We start from the raw sequence: 18,725 nt of genomic DNA on the forward strand, positions 1-18,725 counted from the left end.
TTTTGTATGCCCAACAAGCCAGTGAACAGCTACACTATATTTTAGCTGTCATCTCGAACCACAACTCTTCACAATACACAGGCAAAACATTGTTGAAAAGGTTAATTTATATAACCATTCCACTAGCACCAAACCCAAAACCGGCTGCAACAACAATGCAGTATAAAAGAAGAAAGTCTACTCCCTAAACAAACAGTAACTGCATATAAACACACTGGAATCACATGCAAATAAATGATACACAGTGTGGTATTGCAACCACTGGATACAGACATTGGTGGACTCAATTCTTCTTATGGCTGTTTTTTTTTTTGCCATCCGAAAGGCCAGACAGGTAGCGTCGAATGGCTCTATCGATCATCTGACCTGTGAGGAACCTCAGAAAATAGAGGACGTGCCAATGCACACAACATATGCTGTGATTGAAATTGAAAAGATGATCTTTGAGTAAAATCCACCAGGCTGAGAGGAAGACGACAAGAAGTCAGTCTAATCTACTCAGTGATTGAAACCTGCCATATGAGAACCCAGCCAAACTAATCTAAGCCAGACAACAGCTCCTGTTACAGGAAATCTGTCCAGGAGTCCCACTCAAACCACACAGAGATGGACGGACTGCGCTTGGGAAAAAATGCTCATCTTTCACAAACATAACTCATCCATCCTAGGAAGTTACTTAGCAAAGAGGCCGGCAATCACAAACTTGTTTACTGAACAGAAAAACATCTCAATTCAGTTTGCCTCAAGTACATTTTAAAGAGCCTGATTGAAAAACATTATTTCTGAAGGCAAACAATTTCTTGCCCCAGTTTAGAGACGCTGGACTCCTCTGAGATGTACACAGAGCTTGTATGATGAGTAGAAGTAGTCTTGTACAAAACCAAGCAGAAAAACCAACAACAACCAACATTCTGCATTCTAGATATGTTATTTCGAGGTTACTCCAACCTAGAAACAAACGTCCTATGCAATGTTTGTCTAATTAAAGAAAAGGCCAGGTTAATCTTTATCTGAAATGCTTGTCATATTTAAATGCTACACACTAGGATGCCAGATACTAGTTAAGAGATATGCCAGTGGAGGTAGAGCACAGAGTTTGTCAACTCTGCTGACAAAGACATCTCACACTGCCCATATGAGACCATGGCCATAAGTTAAAAAACAAACCTAATCTCCTATGATGGGTAGTGATACAAATTCATTCAAATAAACAATCCTATTTAGTGTACATCAAATATTTCAGTAGTCTTGCAAATACAGACCCGCTGTTGAATAGAAAATACATATGCATTTAAATGAATGCAGACAAAACATTTTCACAATAATAACAATGTAATATCACAATGTATTCCTGAGGTACAATTGAGAAGAGAACCAAAATGATTGCTGGTTAAGTGTGAACTTTGCTTAGCAAAAGAAATACACTTCTTTCAGTGAAATCTGTGCTTATGTGAATTTTTTTGATCCTTTCCTCTTTTTTAACTAACTGAATACTCAAAAATGCTGAAAATCTAAATTGTTATTGCTGTCTGTTTATTGGCAAAAACAAAATAGGCAACTTTGGGCCTGGCTCAACTCCAGTCTCAACACATTTCTTCAACAGGAAGTGTGTCTCAGACTCAACGCTGCTGACAGAGGTCATGAATAGACTCAGTGGTCAGCACTCTGGGCTGTGTAAACATACTTTGGATGATAGGGAGAGACAGAGACCCCCCTCCCCCGCCCCCCCCCCCCCTCCCATCACAACACCCACAACCAAACAGGACAGGAACCCCTCCCCCCCCCTCCTTCAGAGGGTTTCCCTTTAGCAGTGACAGCTCACGCACCCTCTGAGAGTTCCAGGAAAACATACAACATACCCCCATCAAAACCATCTGAAGCCATTTCCAGGGATGCTCCATTCAGGGGCTACTGCTCCGTTTCCCTTTCAGAGGGCCATGGATGTGCTCCCGACAGGGGAACAATCCCAAGCTGCTTTGACATCAGTAGGGACACATCCATCAACCTTTAGTGTTGCACGTTAGTGACGGTCATTCAAAAAGCTGCACGCACACACAAGCACGCACACACACACACACAAGCACGCACACACACACACACAAGCATACGCGCACACACACACAAGCAAGCACACACAAGCACGCACACGCGCACACACGGCTGCCTGTGGAGCTCCAATGCCCTGCTACGCTGAGTGCAGAGGGATGACAAACTTGCATCCGAAGGGCGAATGGTAAGTGATGCCGACCTCTTGGAACACATGTTTGGGTATGCCAATGTCACAGAGGTAGACTCTACCATGGCCCTCGGCCAGAGGGAGAGGCAGGCCCAGGGCCAGGGTCCACTTGGCCTCCACAACCTGGGGCTGGCCGCCCACTGGAGGGTCCAGGCTTAGGACTGGGGCCCGGTTCTGGTTGGCCCAGCTGGCAGCAGCCTGGTACCAGGGTTGCTCCCTCAGCAGGGGGTTCTCATGACAGTCCAGACAGTTGATGACCAGGTCCACTGGGCTCACCGGCAGGTCTGGATGAGGGAAGAGAAGGAGCATTTCAAGGGAGTTCTTTGTCCCTCCAGCAGAGGGCAGTGCTGTCTTAATATGGGACTGCTGCACCAGACAAGCTCTGATTCTCATGGTCTCTCTATATCAAAGATCAGTACATATCAGCACCCTTTCTACACCATTTTGCATTGAGGAAAACCCAACAAAGATTTACAATCTTTGTCACCTACCGAGTCTCCATACCTAGAAAAGAGTAAAAACCAAGGTGTTTCGTACCTTTGACGGTGGCCACCTGCTTGCCGCCAGTCTTGTCGTAGAGGGCGAGCTCGCTGATGATGGACTCCTGCATCTTCACCAGGTTGGGCAGGAAGAGGATGACCTCTGCGTCGTGATTGGCCAGGTGGCGTCCGCAGCTGATGCCCTGAGCCCCCTGGACGTGGGGCCCACAAAGCAGGGCCACCGTGGGCCGCTGGTGCACGTTCTTAGGGGTCAGTCTGGAGGAAGGAGGAAAACCAACTGGTTTTGACCACACCCGTTTCCTCCAAACCATGATTCTATTTTTGCTAATGTGTGTGGTTACGAGGCAAGACACCCTGGAATTTGCCTGTAAGTGTCAATCATTATGAGAGTTCTGCAATAAAGCCTGATAACAGTGAGAGAAAGGAGCTTCTCAGCTAGTCCAACACCTTCGGTGTTTGCATTAGCTCCTTCCTGTGCGAGCCTGGATATGGGAGGTGGGAGGGAGGGAAGGTGCGTGTGTGTGTGTGTGTGGGGGGGGGGGGGGCAAGGTTGAGGTCGGCAGCTTAGAAACACCGTACCACGCTATTGCCACGGCAACCATGAAAACAATGTAAGAAACAAAACAAAAAAAGAACATAGGAACAAGGACACCCTTGAACTTGGGCACGGGGTATGTTTCTCTAACCCTGGTGTGTGGATGTGGCTGTTAGCAGTCAGATACTCACCGGTTGGGCCCCCCCAACAGGGTAAGAGCCATCTGGCTGGCGCAGACCCCAGTCATCTCCAGCCTCCGTTCCAGAGACAACCCATAATGCTCCGCCACTGCAACTAGTTGCTTGTGGAGCTCGTAAGATATGCTGGGAACCACCAGGCCTGAGTCTGGAGAAATGAAGGAAGATAAAACAGTCTACATGCAGTGGTCATGTGGCACTGGGCCAGAGAGACTGGGTTCATGCTGAGCACAGACAGGGAAAGATATTAGGAGGTAGTTCTATTTTGTCCTTCAACAGAAAGAAAAGTTTTTCAAGAAAAAGAAAAGAAAAACGGATCGGTTCCAGTTTCCCTGACTGATGAGACCATGGTTAAGGACTACGTCTGTGCACGGATTCAGGTATTCACCAGTCCATGTGGTTCTGAAGCAAATAGTAATAGACTGTGTGTGTGTGTGTGTGTGTGTGTGTCTCTAGTAATAGCCCCAATATGCAGCTCGAGGTCACACACGCTCTCTGGGGACGGGAGTTTCTGCCTAAGCAGCAGCACATCCTCACGCAAGGAGCCCATTCCCTTGGGAAAGGCTCTTCCTCTGACCTGATCTCTCCCCCCATCACGGATGAGTCCCTCTTTCCTCTCTCAGCCTTCACTGAAGTGCCAAACAACCAGGGGAAATACTGGCAGTCTTCCGAAAAAAGCAACTACGAGGCAGATAGGGCAGCAGCTCAGGTCTGTGTTCACACGCACCCACTTGTCTCCGCACCTCCCCCTGGATTCACAGCTTGGGCCTGGGCACCACATCGTCTGCAGCCCGCTGACCCTCTGGACCCCCCAGAAACAACCGCTACGCTGGTCTCCTTAGGCCACACATGGGGGTAGCATGACCGAGGGTGTGTATGAGTTCATTTCGACATTTCAGATTTCAGATTTCTTAATTCTTCTTAATTCTTCTTCTTCTTTTCTCCTCTTGATTGCGTTCGACCTACGGCCAGGTCCAGAGGGACTGGCACCACAATGAGATGAAGCGCAGCAGAACAACTACGAAACCAAAGACCTTCCATTTAGTAGGCGAAGGCTTTCGTGGAGTTTCGTAAAGCCTTCTTTTCCGAGCACGGTTTATGCTGTCAGGGCTGCCGGGCCGTACCGGGAAGGTAGCTAATACCACAGTCATTACCTCAGTGACGGGCTGCACTGCCTAGTAGCAGGCTGCGTGGTGGGCCTCCTGGGAGCCAACGGCTAATCCTCAGCTAGCCTGTAGTCCCGAGGCACCTTAGATGGGCTAATCAAAGCAGGGGGTGGAGAGCCGCCCGGCTCAGTGTCCCTTTGATAGAAAGGCCACTGGGAGGCAACTAATACCTTAATGGGCCCCTTGAAAGGTGTCCCCAGCTGCCGGGTGTTCAGCAGTCTCATAAGGCTGCACGCAGACACGCTCTCACACACACGCACGCACAGGCGTGAAACACACCAGAGGCGAGTACACACGCAACGTGATAACCCACACGCAAACACAGGGTGTCCCGCTCGTTCACGCACGCACACCTAAGGCGACACGCACGCACACCTGAGGTGAGACGCACACACACACACACACTCCCAAAGAGACGGATGTCGTGCCTGGGTGTAATGAACCTTATCTCTCAGCTGTCCATGCTCCACCCCCAGCTCCTTTATCAGAGCTTGACAAAGACAGGTAATATGTTACACGGGGCGGGGGAGGGGGGACTTGGTCCGCACAGCCCATCCTCATCCAACCACGCGAGCGATAAGCACAGCAGAGTCAACTGCTCCTTCTCATGCAACCCGCCACTTTGAAGAGGCTGAAAGACAAGTGGAGGTGAGGGGGCGGTTATCCTCTTCTCCAATAGCTTTTTTGACCATGCCTCCGGGCGCGTTTGCTTTTTAATTCCCCTTGCTGTTGCTGCTCAACACCCTGCTCCCCCACCCCCGTGACCTAACCCTCCCCATTCCGACACCGTGTTGTCAACCTCTCTCACACACACCCAATCTGCAAGGTGGGTGCCGGTACAAACGCAACACTCAACCTGCTGAACTGGGTAGCCAGGAGCACGCAGGCAGCGGCAGTAAAATAAACTGAACTGGAAGCAATCCCTCAAGCATGACAAGGACACCGGAGGAGGCTGAAAGCAATACACGCAGGCTGGACGCAGGCCATGAGCAATTCAGACTGCTGCTGAGACAGGTAGAGAGAGAGACAGGGAGAGAGACAGGGAGAGAGAGACAGACAGACAGACAGACAGACAGACAGACAGACAGACAGACAGACAGACAGACAGAGAGAGAGAGAGAGAGAGAGAGAGAGAGAGAGAGAGAGAGAGAGAGAGAGAGAGAGAGAGAGAGAGAGAGAGAGAGAGAGAGAGAGAGAGAGAGAGAGAGAGAAAGAGCGAGAGGGAAAGAGACAGGGAGACAGTAAGAGAGATAGAGGAAGAAAGGAGAGCTGCATAGCAGGACAATGAGGCCCGTGGGGCTTGAAGGACTGCAGCCCCTGAGGACCTCATCTGGGCCAGTTGCTGCACCTCCCCAACCTCATAATGACGATGAATGCAGGTCAACTGATTGGAACATTCCATCAGAGTCTGTGTCGAGGGAAACAAATGATACTTGGGAGCAGATACGTCTCTGGCCCTCCCTTTCCCAGAGACACCTGGCTCAGGCCAGACTCGGGAGAAGTGCTCTGGCTCAGTCTGGGATAGGACGGGAGAGAGCCCAGCTCAGTCTGGGATAGGACGGGAGAGAGCCCAGCTCAGTCTGGGATAGGACAGGAGAGAGCCCAGCTCAGTCTGGGATAGGACGGGAAAGAGCCCAGCTCAGTCTGGGATAGGACGAGAGAGAGCCCAGCTCAGTCTGGGATAGGACGGGAGAGAGCCCAGCTCAGTCTGGGATAGGAGGAGAGAGAGCCCAGCTCAGTCTAGGATAGGAGGAAAGAGAGCCCAGCTCAGTCTGTGAAAGGATGGAAGAGAGCCCAGCTCAGTCTGTGATAGGAGGAGAGAAAGCCCAGCTCAGTCTGTGACAGGACGGGAGAGGGCCCAGCTCAGTCTGTGATAGGAGGAGAGAGAGCCCAGCTCAGTCTGTGATAGGACGGGAGAGAGCCCAGCTCAGTCTGTGATAGGACGGGAGAGAGCCCAGCTCAGTCTGTGATAGGAGGAGAGAGAGCCCAGCTCAGTCTGTGATAGGAGGAGACAGAGCCCAGCTCAGTCTGTGATAGGGCGGGAGAGAGCCCAGCTCAGTCTGTGATAGGACGGGAGAGAGCCCAGCTCAGTCTGTGATAGGACGGGAGAGAGCCCAGCTCAGTCTGTGATAGGACGGGAGAGAGCCCAGCTCAGTCTGTGATAGGACGGGAGAGAGCCCAGCTCAGTCTGGGATAGGACGGGAGAGAGCCCAGCTCAGTCTGTGATAGGATGGGAGAGAGCCCAGCTCGGGCTTCTCGGCAGTGGGGAGACTGAAACGAGCTCAAGGCTCTTGGTGGGGTCTGGGGTGCACCATTCACACAGGAGGCGCCGACATTGCCACTTTGCCTCAGCAGGCCACACAACCAGACGAATAAACAAGTCACTGCAGTGTAAACACACATCCCCCGCTCTGTGTGCAATGGGAACATTACGCCAACGCAAACCGTCAGACGTCTGTTGTGCTAGACCCAGTCTCAGTCTCGGGGTATTGTTGATTCAAATGTTTACAGTGGCATGGCGAGGATTCAGCTGAGGCTGTCTAGGGCTTGTTGCCCGTGTGTGTGTGGTGTGCATGGGTGTGTGTGTGTGTGTGTGAGAGAGAGAGAGAGAGAGAGAGGTAGGCAAGGTGCTGTTTATGTAAACCGTGGACGGCCTGTCTAATTACAGGGTACAGAGGAAGGGGATTAAGATGACAGCATTTAGACGCAGACCTGCCCAGCCGGTAGGGGGGGTTTGACTTCCTCATTCAGCAGCTCTGATCCCAGTACGCACCTTGCATGAATGGAACTGCAGGAGGTGCAGTGTGTGTGTGTGCATACATGTTTATGTATGTGTTTGTTTCTAGGAGTGTGTGTCACCAATGAACACAAAGGAGACAAGCTTGGCTACGTTATACCATCCCATGTGAGGCCTCCCATGACTTTAGGTCGACTCAACTACATTTCTGCGTGGATGCCTGCAGGTACAAATGAGGGGCTAGAGATGTGCAGGTGGGGTGAAGCTATGCTATGGACAGGCCTGGGCGCTGTCCCTGCTCCTGTCACACATCAAATCGAAATGTATATTTGTACAGCCCTTTCAAGCCGCGTCACAGAGGGCTTCACATGCGCCCCCAGAACACAGCTGCTCACACCTGGGCTGCAGGGCTGGAGCTACTGGAGGGCGCCACTGGCTTATCACCCCCTACTAAAAAGTTATGTAACACGCAGTGTTAGGAAAGACTGACAGGGCCGCTGTAGCTTATCAAGGCCCGACAGAACGAAACATTGTTTCATCTTAAAGGCTAAATAGTAACCTAAAGTAGAATTCCAGCCAGCCAGTCAGACCACAGGGGGAGGTGGCCTCTCTGGCCAATGAGGAAGGAGCTATCTACCCCTTTCCCTAGAAGGAAAAAGCTATCAGGTACACTGTGTTACATTACAGAATGACATAACAAGTTTATCAAACTCCCCCACTTCTTCTACAATTTCCATCCAAAATCAATAAATGCGTGGTGGGGTTAGGTGCAAATTTAGAGGGACTGCTTCCAAATGAAACTTTTAGTTGATCGTTAATTTAAACCTTTGTCCCCTTCTCAGTGTACACAACATACATTCCTGGTGTGTGTCCACATGTGCGACAATGTGCTTTTATGGGTCAGTGAGTGGATAACTGTGTCTGGCCTTCTTGCATCCTATCTGGGCTGTTCCACAAGGCTGTGTGCCCCCCCCCCCCCCCAGCTGGCTAGCTTGATCATGGGACGCTCCAAGGAGCACTTCCTTCTCAAGGCACACTGGACCTTGGAGTTCCAAGCTGTGTTTTGAGAGGTTGTAAGGATGTTTAAGATGTCTGTCCTTCACGTCTTACCGGTGCAGTACTCTTTCCCTCCGTGGACAGGAACGCTGATCTGCCGGTACACCACCGGCTTGACCTCCAGGATGTTTTCGTCGTGGCGGTAACGCGACTGCGTCTGCTCGTTTGGCGTGCTGCGGGGCCGCGCCCGCTGGTTGCCGTGGCGATCCGAGCCGTCGATCTGCGAGAAGACCGCCGCCTTGTCGAACAGGGCGAGGTTCCCCTCAAAGTCGAAGTCGGTGTCCAGGCCCTCGTCCACGCCGTCGCCGAAACACTCGTCGTCGCGCGGCCTCATCTGGCCTCCCACGTGGCCGCTCTTCACGCCGTTCTTCTTGGGCGTGGCCTGGGCGGACCCCCTGCCGCCGGACCAGCCCTGGGGACCTGAGGGAACAGGACCAGCCACAGCAGACAAATAAGGCACTAGGGATGAAGGCGGCTAGGACGAAGGCATTCGGCTTGGATTCCACTAACTGTTCAAAAAGGCCTAATCTGGAACGACAAGCTTCTCATCCAGTTGGTCAATATTGACTAATGTGTTAATGAACGTTGTATTTAATCATAAGTGCATACTCCCCTCAACACGAGGAACACAATACAGGGGCCCTGATGGACGACGTTTACATACATGTGCAAACAAAACAAAAAGGGAAAAAGAAAAACCAAGATGAGAACAAAAAAAAAAACTGGAAAAACCTGGTGTTCAACTCGAACAGTGCCAAGCTCTCACGCTAACCTAGAAAGAGAGAGGTATAGTCGCACGCGAGTGTCACTGTGACAGCTAGGTGCTTTGGGCTCTCACGCAAAAAAAGACACACACACAACAAACTGAACCATTGAGCCTTGAACCATTCACGTTGGCCTGACCTTCCCAAAACACAGGTCTGTGGTTTTAAATCACCTTGAAGTGTTTGATCTGACTACAGACTTGTTTAGAGACATAGGTACATAAGGAACAGAGCGCTCAATTAAATTCAACTGTTCATGTGTGCTTTGGAAGAGAAGCAAACATTTGAGTGAATCCAGCGAATCCACAGCTGTGATTCATGCTACAAGTGCTAGGTGAGAGTGAACCACATGCCTGCATCTCCTTGGCGAAGCTCCGAGACATGGAGGCAATTACATGCAGGCCAGGCTATTACAGTGAATGAGCTAATACGGAGATCTAGAATATGTGACAAGATATGGGATGTCAATATTGGCATGGCCACTGTTGAGCAATGTTGTCAGAAAACAATCAACTACACAAGTGGGTCAGAGTGACAGCTCGTACAGCGCGTGAGACTTGTCGTCGTGCCTGGAAGAGGGAGGAAGTGTGTTCACATGCAAACCGACGTAAGATTGACAGGAGGAAACTCACTCACGCACACACACACACACACACCTCTATCCTTGTGACATCCACCATCCAATCAAGAGCAGGAAGGAAGAGGTGAAGCTGGGTATGTAAACGTAGTTGGGGGCAGGAGAACAGGCCGACACACAACTTCCCATCCAGTTCAACTGACATGCTGACACTGGGATGTCTGCTGGATATGGGGACGCGTTTATCAGCCTTATGATACGTTCTTTGGTAAATCTTTGTTTCGTTCTGAGGAATTTGGGGGTGGGTGGGTTCCAGGCTAACGGAAGGCGGGTGGGGGTCCAGGAATGTTGATATAATTTGGATAGTCCATTCAAACATTCCCATTCAACTCTCCCAGAAAGATTGACGACAGATAAATTGGAAAAGGTTTGTGTAGCACCCGTGGACTTGCATAAGCAGAAACCCCCCACCTCCCCAATGGACTAGCCCTCAGGCCTAGTCAGTGAGCATGCCATTGCGTGTGAAAGGGTCAGCCCAACCCCTGCCACTCAGCACTTTGGCCCCATATAATTTGTGCATTAGCTCCTTGGCCGCTGGCCCGAGAACTGGAGATTAAAATAAAAAGTCAAAGGTAAACAGTGCTTCCACAATTGATATGGCCTGGCCTTCTGAGCTCCCTGGGACAACACAGCTTCCTGTATGGAGGTGGGGGGGCAGGTTTCCTGTACTGGACTGGAGAGAGGGAGAGAGGAGACAGACAGAAAACAGAGGGGGCACAGAGGCACGTAAACTGGGCCTTGCATAATCTCCTCTTTAGGAAGACAGACACAGCGCAGGGAGGGTGGGAGTGGAGGAGGGGGTGTTTATTGATCTTAGTCACACACGTATTGTAAAGAGGAACTTTGGTACAGGCCTTTAGCACGCTATGGGAATCTTGGGGGAAGTCACAGCACACAGTGCCTGGCTGGCAGCCTTCAGGCTCGAACTTGTTAGTTAGAACAGAGAGACTCTAAATGGTAAAGAACCCAAGTTTAGATCAGACTGAAATTAACAGAACAGCTAGCTACTGGTCAAGGACTGCTAGCCCCTAGACTATAAGGTTTGTCAGCTCAGCCCCAAAATGTATAGGACGCATTCAAAAGACACATCTGAATATAGTAATGCAATCATTGTTCATAATCAAACATTGCTGTCAAGTAAACCGATATGCCTACCAATAGATAGAGTGTGACATGTCAAGGAGAAGGAACTACACAGGTGAACTAGACTGACAATTTAAGCATTGGCCAAATCATGCTAGTGAGCCCCAAATACAACCAAGGGGGCACTGCAGGTCCCCCTTTTTACGCTTTACTCTGGAACCACCAAGCCTCATTTCTGATTTCTGACACTGTTCCAATATGCAAGCTAAGAGTGTACAGAAACCCTATGTTTATCTGATGATACTTCATGAAGACTTGTTTATTTCATACAGCCCTGTGTGAGTCACAACACAGGGTGACAGGCAGTCAGATTATGTCTTGGCTCAGCTTCAGTGACACTTGACAAATGTGCATGGGCCCAGGGATTAGGACAGGAGTTGTGTGTGACACTGATATATGTCCTTTCATTTCCTCCTGTCACTTTACACAGAATAAGATAAACACAGGGACCTTTCTGCTCTGTCATCAAACCAAGAACAAAGAAAAGATGGTTCCAGGCTGTGATTGTTAAAACGTACATTAACATGGCAGGGTGAGAATGTGTGGTTCAGTCTGACTTTCTTTCTTAATCACTGTTACATTCGGCATCAAATTTCGGTCTTGAGCATTCGTGTTTATAAGCATATTCACAGACTAAACTCATTTTTTAGTGAGTTTTAGTGTACCAACTTCATCACAAAGCCTAAATCTGGGAGCATACACACATGCAGGTAAAACATACACAGGGAAAGTCCCTTGAAACGGGGGTGAGTTTAGAATAAGAATTGATTCAGAACAGTAGTATGCATCAACACATATCAAGATAAACCCTGTCCAGCAAAAATGCTTCATAGCAGGTTTGATACCAGGGGTTTTGTAGGCTATTTAAAGACACTATTACAAAAAAAATGAATTGTGCATCCTGATGTTAAGTAAGAGTGAATGATTTATGATTATTCACCTTCAGTTGTAGTCATGCTGTGACTATGGTGTTAAATTACAGAGAAGGGTTTAGAAGAGGCACGGCAGAGAACGTGTCATCGGAACAGCATGCATATTGTGGCTGATGGTAATAATTCCTCTAAAGATCTTTGTGTTAATACATATAAGTCACAGGATCTCTTAACGCACCTTTGCGAGTGAGGATGGTGATTGGAGCAGAAGTAGAGGTCTGTGTGTTGTTGACCACACCCCTGCTGATCTGACTGCTACTGTGGCCTGAGTAGCTGGGAGTGATGTCAGTCACAACCCTCTGCCCCACACTGGTCTTGCTGATGCTGCTGCTGTTGTTGTTATTGTTGTAGCTGCTTCCAGTGGCCATATCCAGGACCTTTAGCTCTTTGATATCCATTGCACTGGGACAGATAGTAATAAAGATCAAAACAAATATAGTTTCAAATAGTGTAGTTGAGAATACATAAAGATGCTAAATGACTACCTCTCACTTTGACCCTGACACTCCATTATAGCTCTGTTGTGCAATGTTTTTTTTTTAATTCCCTATTTAAATGTGTATGGTCTAGAGAGGATCTAGCACTCCCGCATGAGCAAATTGCTTACCTGAATGTGACCTCAGGGACCGGACACTTGACCCCATTATGGAAAGGCTGTCTCAGTGAGATGGTCTGACTAGCCTGGTCCACGGAGGAGACTTCACCCTGATACACTCCCAGAGTCGGGCCACAGTTGATGGACACCTGGCTGCCTAACCAGTCCGCAGCCATGATTCTATCATCATGGATTTAAGACAGGAAAAACAAAGGAAACGTTAGAACACTTTTAAATAGCTTTCTAGCTAACTGACAAAGCAAGTTGGGTACCATTGGACAAAATATAGGGTAGTTTCCAGAAAACCGGAAAACTAATTTCAGGCGTTTTGGCCCACAAAAGGCAAACGCGTTGTTTAAACTTATTCAGCTAGCTATACTTGCTAGTTTAAAGCCTTAGCCGGGCACCATACACCCATTTGCTAGTTACGTACTAGCAAACATTTGCTAGCTTTCTGTCATATTTAGACACTATCACAAAACTCGTGTGATTAAGCACATTATATATGATTATATATACATTAAGTCTTACTTATCAAGCAACAAACCCCCACAAAAACACAGCTATCTCCGCGGTGTTTGCAAGTTATCAGTAGCTACTTCGTGTCGGAGCTCTCGAAGAATGTTTATTTCCTGATCTTAGATGCGTCACTTCCTTTACCTTTTTTTTTGTGCTACGGTTATTATTTTTCTTAAATTAACTATGGTTGAATTTTAGACAGGTCTTGGTGACACTTTACAAACAAACAAGTAAAATACCTGAATATTTGCTTGGTGCTTATTATTGCTTATCGAAGCCGACAAACATGTCTGACTTTGGTGAGCGTGCACTGACTGTACATGAATTTCTTTTCTTTTTTGTATCTTCGTAAAAAGAAGCAATCCCAGTAAAAAAAAATATATATATATATACCGTTGTTGATGCTTTTCATTTATTTATGTGAAATTCCAACAAAACAACTGTACACAAATCATCTGCATGTTTTATAAAATAAAAAAGTCCTTCGTTACATCATAACGTTAATTCAAGACACTAATACAAATGTGTTTACAAAGTCAAGAATTTAAAGTATTTTGGTATCCTGATAAATTACACAATGCCTCAGTGAAACTGTCACCACAATATATACACATTTTAGACACAAAAATTTACTACCCAGTACACATTAGCTTACGCATATACAGAAACAATCACATTTTGGGATGCAAACAGAGCTTCGGTGTCTGATGTCCACATACAACAGCTGTTTTCAGTGAACTATTTATATATTTAGCTTAGAAATAGAATCATATAGTCTTGGCTCTTTTGCCACCTGGATGAGATTAAGAGAGAAGGCACTTTGTTAAGTAAAGAAGCGATGTAGCCATTTAAAACAGTGAGGTCTAACAATGAGTCTAACAACCATAAATTGCTACATTTGGTTCTTATTGTATTGCTACCAGTTGGATTAAGTCTCCTCAAAATAATCTGATGCATAAAGCTGTGAATTTAAGGGTCCAGAGGCACCTCAACAGCCTGTGTCTCCAGATATCACCAAGAACCACAACCTGGAAGAACTGAAAACCACAGATTTTCTGTATGCTTTAAAATGGGATTGTGTTAATGCCCCTTTTTTAACAACTGTCACTGCTCTCTCCAAAACACCAATGTGACAAAAGTCTGCATCAGAATTTGGCCTATGTATGCCTTATCTTAGTTGACAGAAGTCAAATGGACCTCACTCCACCTCCATAGCCCTCATGTTGGCCTTTAGATGGCAGCGCTTGTGCTTCATGGTCAAGCCGTACTCTGGAGTCATGTCTAGCTTCTCCCCGGGCATCTCTCTGAAGTGCATCTTCTGCACCATTATGGCCAGGAAGAGAAAGACTTCATTCCGACCGATCAACTCGCCAATGCAGCGACGTTTGCCCATGCCGAAGATAAGGATCTTCTCTCCCTCCAGCTTGTTGAGCTCTGTGCCGTTATTGCTCAGGAAGCGGTCTGGGTTAAAAGTAGAAGGCTCCTTCCACAGTTCACTGCACAGTGGAGACAAGGTAGGAATAAGACTGGAGATACAAAAACACAATGATTGTACTTTTAAAACATTTTATGCAGAAATCCAACTCACGGGTCATGATTGACCTGCCACTGGTTGATAAAGACACAAGTGTCCTTGGGAATGTAGTAGCCATTGACGGATGTGTCTTTGGTGGAGCTGAAAGAAACAAAACATAATAATTAGCCAGACTGTAAGCCAAATTTACCAAATGTAACATTTATTTTGTCTGATTTTCAGCAGATGAAACTCACCAATGAGGGATGGTGAAAGGCAGGAAGGAGGAATGCCGAAAGATCTCCAGAATAAAAGCTTCCAGGTGAGGCAGTTTTGTGCGGTCGGAGAGACGTGGGGAGCGCTTCAATCCCACCACTTCCTCTGTAAAAAAAAAAGAGCACATCAAGTTTAGATCAAAGTTGGTGTTTATGTTTTGGTGTACCTTAAGAGGACTGCATGTAAGATGAGATATAGCAAAACAATAGTATGCTCAATGTTTAAAGCGACTGTGTGCAATCAGTGTCAAAATAAATGTGATATCACACTTACTTATCTCTTCATGAAGCCTCTGCTGGATCTCAGGGTAAGCCACCAAGTAAACAACGGCCCAGGACAAAGCAGTGCTAACGGTGTCAAAACCTGGAACAGGAACAGGAATGTGAAACATTGAAAATCTCTTGGGGACAACTACATCTTAATAATGTGTAGTGTTATTAACGTGTCACAGGTGAGCTGAGGAGAAGTTTGACTCACCTGCCCCAAAGAGGTCATTGACAATGCCAACAATCTTCTCATCTGAAACCTGAACATTGGAGTTTTCATCCAGCTTCCTGTCCTCACAGTGATCAATTAGGGAGTCAGTGATGTCACGGATATTGTCCTGAAAAGTGGTTAATAAGAAGAACCTCAGTATCACTGACATCACAAATAACGTAAACAAATAATAAAATAATAATGTCAATAGTGACTGCAATAGCAGAGAATCTGATATGAACATGATGCATTTAAATAATTACCTTGTCATAGCTGGCATAGTGCTCGCTGACAATCTTCTGGATAAAGTCGTTAAACCGTTTGTTGATGTTCTTAAACTTCTTCATGGTGTTGCTCGGCAGGAAACGCAGATAAGGCATGAAGTCCGCTGGGTTTCCACTGCCCACCACCTGGCCAAACTCAGCACTCAAGTTCACTATACTCAGAAGCTCCTGGTCGTCATGGTCGTAGCGACGGCCGAAGCACATCCCACAGATGACGTTTGCAACAGACACTACAATATGACGGAAGGGGTCAAAGCAGCCATTCGCCTCCATGACGGTGCTCAGCTGTTTCAACAGGTAATCCCCCTCTTTGCAGATGTGCTCCTCCAGCATGCAGGAGTACTCTGGGGTGGTGCCCTCCAGGGTAGCAAAGGAGCGGAGGGCATTCATAGCCAGCTTCCTGCGGGCACGCCACACCCCAGCCTGGTCGGTGCTGAAGGCCAAGCTCTTGCCATTATTGATAAACTGTAAACTGTACAGATCTGGTCTGCCGGCAAAGTCATCGCCCTGCTTGATGAGAGCCTGGCGCACTGTCTCACCACCACTCAGGACAACAACAGGTCGCATTCCAATCTGAATCTGGAAGACGGGGCCGTAGCGCTCACTCATCTTGGTCAGACTGAGGTGGGGATTGTTGCCCAGTTCCAGCACGTTTCCAATGATAGGGAGGGGTTTGGGTCCAGGGAGGCGACGCAAGCCCTCTGGAATATCTGTGTGCAAGTGCTTGAGGAGCAGATACACCAAGCAAATGGTTGTTATGGCCACCAGCCCCTCTGCTGCAGACACTGCCCCAATTAAGGGTAGAATCATCAGAGCCATTTTGATATTTGTGACTTTTGCGAACCTGAGAAAGAAAAAAAAAGACTTTTAGGTGTGCATTCAGAGGTTTAAGAGGGGACATTGTACTGTGTGATGGGTATAATATGTAAATATAGCAAAATAGTGTTTGAATTATATGCTAATGAGTCATAAGAAGTAATTGAAACTCAAGTTACCAACACTGTCTGGCTCAATGCATGCATTAGTATATGAAGTATACTTTAAGATCTTACACGTGAAAAATCGTACATTTTGCAGCCATACAATGACAACAAGTGAAACAGGTAACTGACACACTGAAGAGAAGCGGTTACTATACTGCGTTGCAAGAGAATGTTCGATAATTTATACGTTCACATTACTCTATACATGTATTCTAATACATGAATTACAGGCTTATAATTCAAATATTTAGTTAAATTTCCCGTTTAAAGTAGATGCTGCATTGGAAATGTAATTACCTTGAAAGAAATTAGATGTCGATCGTCTTGTGAGAATAGATCAAGTTCTTTGTTAGTGAGGATTGTCGTCCAGAATAGTTGACTCTTAGTTTGCTGTGTCAAAACATTGAATGAGCACTTGTTTTATAGTGTGCCTTTCAGCTCCATTGGCTGCTTACAGTCTGTGACGTAATCTCTCTCTCTCTCTATCTCGTTCTCTCGCTCTCAGAAGTAAAAAAAAAAAGAAGCTGAAAACATCAATGAAGTTTACTGTGGGTGGAGGAAGGACGTGTTTCACTGCACAGACATATAACAGACGAATTAAAAGTGTATATAATTATTTGCCACAATGTGTTGTCAACGCATCTTACTGAGTCGACTTCAGAAAAACTACAAAGCATTTATCTTTTTAAACTTTATTATCACACTCTAAAGCGTGATCAAGGATCTAACGATGAGTCCTGAGAGTCAGCATTTAAAATAGTTGCCAGCTCCTCAAACAGCAGATACAATTATGTTCATTATAATAATTAATTCCCTCAACCAGAAGGTAAGATGAACCTAAATAAGATCATGCCATTGTGAAACGTTATATCCTACAATAGCTTACTAAATAGTCGGTATATTTAATCAATGGGATGACAATTTGTTTTATGGCCCAGGGCAATTACTCGATTGCGTGCAAGTCTCTTCCGGACGGGGGAACTAACAAGTCTATAATCAAGGGACTCACCTTGACAGTCTGATAAATGTTACTTAACCTGTCAAATAGTTCTATTGTACAAACAATGGGCATGGTTGAAGTCTGATAGAAGCATATATAAAGTCAGTACGTTTTCAATCATGTTTTATAGCAAGTCAAATTTACTTTGTGCCCTGAAAAACATTTAAATAAGAATATATCATGGGCTAAACCCCTTTGTTTTGCAAATTACTACACATCCAATTAACAACATTGGCAAAGGCTACGTGACCAATTGTCTAGTGATCTGTGGGAGGCTACAGGCTTCTAAATCGACAGATTAGATCATTGCATACAGTTTGTCATTCTCTGTTTTCGTGATAAAACTGCCAGAAGCCATTGCGTGAGTGCACCTGTTAGCGCTCGAGTTAAAGATTGGCTAAGTTGCGTGAGAACGCCGTGGCAAGCCCCTGCCTCCCCCGACCCTTGGATGAGGATGCTGGGGGGTGTAGTCTGTCAGCACTGCTGAGGTGAAAGGCTAAATGAGTTCATTAGTCCCATTTTCTGTCTCGCTGTTTTCCTCCAGCAGTGTTATATTTAAATGAATGCATTGAATATGAATTATATTCACCTTCGGGAATGGATGTTACATATGTTGTGAGTTATTTACCATAAATTCATACGGCGTGTAGGCTATTTTTGTGTCTGAGTGGGTCCCATTATTTCTTAGGAGAGTTTCACATTTACGCACGACGCACACAGGTGGGGAATTTTTCATTGATGTTGAATGATATTGAATCAATAATATTGAATCATGCCCCTTTTCCACTACACTGTAGCCTATAGTGGTTAGCTTCGACTCAACCCACCAAGACGATGTTCATAAGTGTAAACAATTAGATATCCAATCATTTCTATCTTTAACATAATAAAGTTCCAGCTTCATAAACATTTAAAGTGGGTTCTAAAAACGTACCTGAAAGTACAAAATAAATACATTTATGAAAGATTATAAATGAAAGACCATGACTAAATGTCCAAACTCAAAAAGACGCTCAACTTCGGCTGAACTAACTTAAATAAACCAAAGACATGGGAATAGTGTCAATCGTTACATTTTCAATAGATTTTCAATCTATTTTGATCGACATTCTCCACCTGATGAGCGGGCTGGCCGGCTCTCCCCTGTGGCGCGCTCCTTTTTGCCCCTCTACGCT

The 18,725-nt window shown here is 46.5% G+C and overlaps 2 protein-coding genes across 2 annotated transcripts; both read right to left on the reverse strand.

The window, feature by feature from the left end:
- Nucleotides 1-1,785: 1,785 nt before the first annotated feature.
- LOC146246759 (enhancer of mRNA-decapping protein 3-like) lies at nucleotides 1,786-13,133 on the reverse strand. The gene is made up of 7 exons (XM_084681922.1): nucleotides 13,030-13,133; nucleotides 12,511-12,678; nucleotides 12,082-12,305; nucleotides 8,482-8,847; nucleotides 3,463-3,616; nucleotides 2,774-2,991; nucleotides 1,786-2,520 (listed from the first exon to the last, which is right to left on the reverse strand). The coding sequence occupies exons 2-7, from the start codon at nucleotides 12,672-12,674 to the stop codon at nucleotides 2,186-2,188; spliced, it is 1,461 nt and encodes a 486-aa protein (XP_084538048.1). The 5' UTR covers nucleotides 12,675-12,678; nucleotides 13,030-13,133; the 3' UTR covers nucleotides 1,786-2,185.
- Nucleotides 13,134-13,407: 274 nt separating this feature from the next.
- On the reverse strand, nucleotides 13,408-16,946 carry cyp1a (cytochrome P450, family 1, subfamily A). Its single transcript, XM_084682773.1, has 7 exons — nucleotides 16,848-16,946; nucleotides 15,547-16,411; nucleotides 15,284-15,410; nucleotides 15,080-15,169; nucleotides 14,788-14,911; nucleotides 14,606-14,692; nucleotides 13,408-14,513 (listed from the first exon to the last, which is right to left on the reverse strand). Exons 2-7 carry the CDS (start codon nucleotides 16,384-16,386, stop codon nucleotides 14,216-14,218), a joined length of 1,566 nt encoding a protein of 521 aa, XP_084538899.1. The 5' UTR covers nucleotides 16,387-16,411; nucleotides 16,848-16,946; the 3' UTR covers nucleotides 13,408-14,215.
- Nucleotides 16,947-18,725: the final 1,779 nt, after the last annotated feature.

The sequence above is a fragment of the Hypomesus nipponensis genome, chromosome 19 (assembly GCF_054491055.1).
Source record: "Hypomesus nipponensis isolate SF chromosome 19, ASM5449105v1, whole genome shotgun sequence".
Taxonomy (NCBI): Eukaryota; Metazoa; Chordata; class Actinopteri; order Osmeriformes; family Osmeridae; genus Hypomesus; species Hypomesus nipponensis.

Coding starts and splice junctions, on each gene's coding strand:
- LOC146246759 (XM_084681922.1), bottom strand. CDS start 12,674: ATGGCTGCGGACTGGTTAGGCAGCCAGGTGTCCATCAACTGTGGCCCG. Junction 12,306..12,510: donor GTCCCTGAGGTCACATTCAG/GTAAGCAATTTG, acceptor TATCTGTCCCAG/TGCAATGGATATCAAAGAGC. Junction 3,617..8,481: donor AGGGAAAGAGTACTGCACCG/GTAAGACGTGAA, acceptor TCATTTCTCCAG/ACTCAGGCCTGGTGGTTCCC.
- cyp1a (XM_084682773.1), bottom strand. CDS start 16,386: ATGGCTCTGATGATTCTACCCTTAATTGGGGCAGTGTCTGCAGCAGAG. Junction 15,170..15,283: donor CAATGACCTCTTTGGGGCAG/GTGAGTCAAACT, acceptor TTCCTGTTCCAG/GTTTTGACACCGTTAGCACT. Junction 14,693..14,787: donor CCTTTCACCATCCCTCATTG/GTGAGTTTCATC, acceptor TGTTTCTTTCAG/CTCCACCAAAGACACATCCG.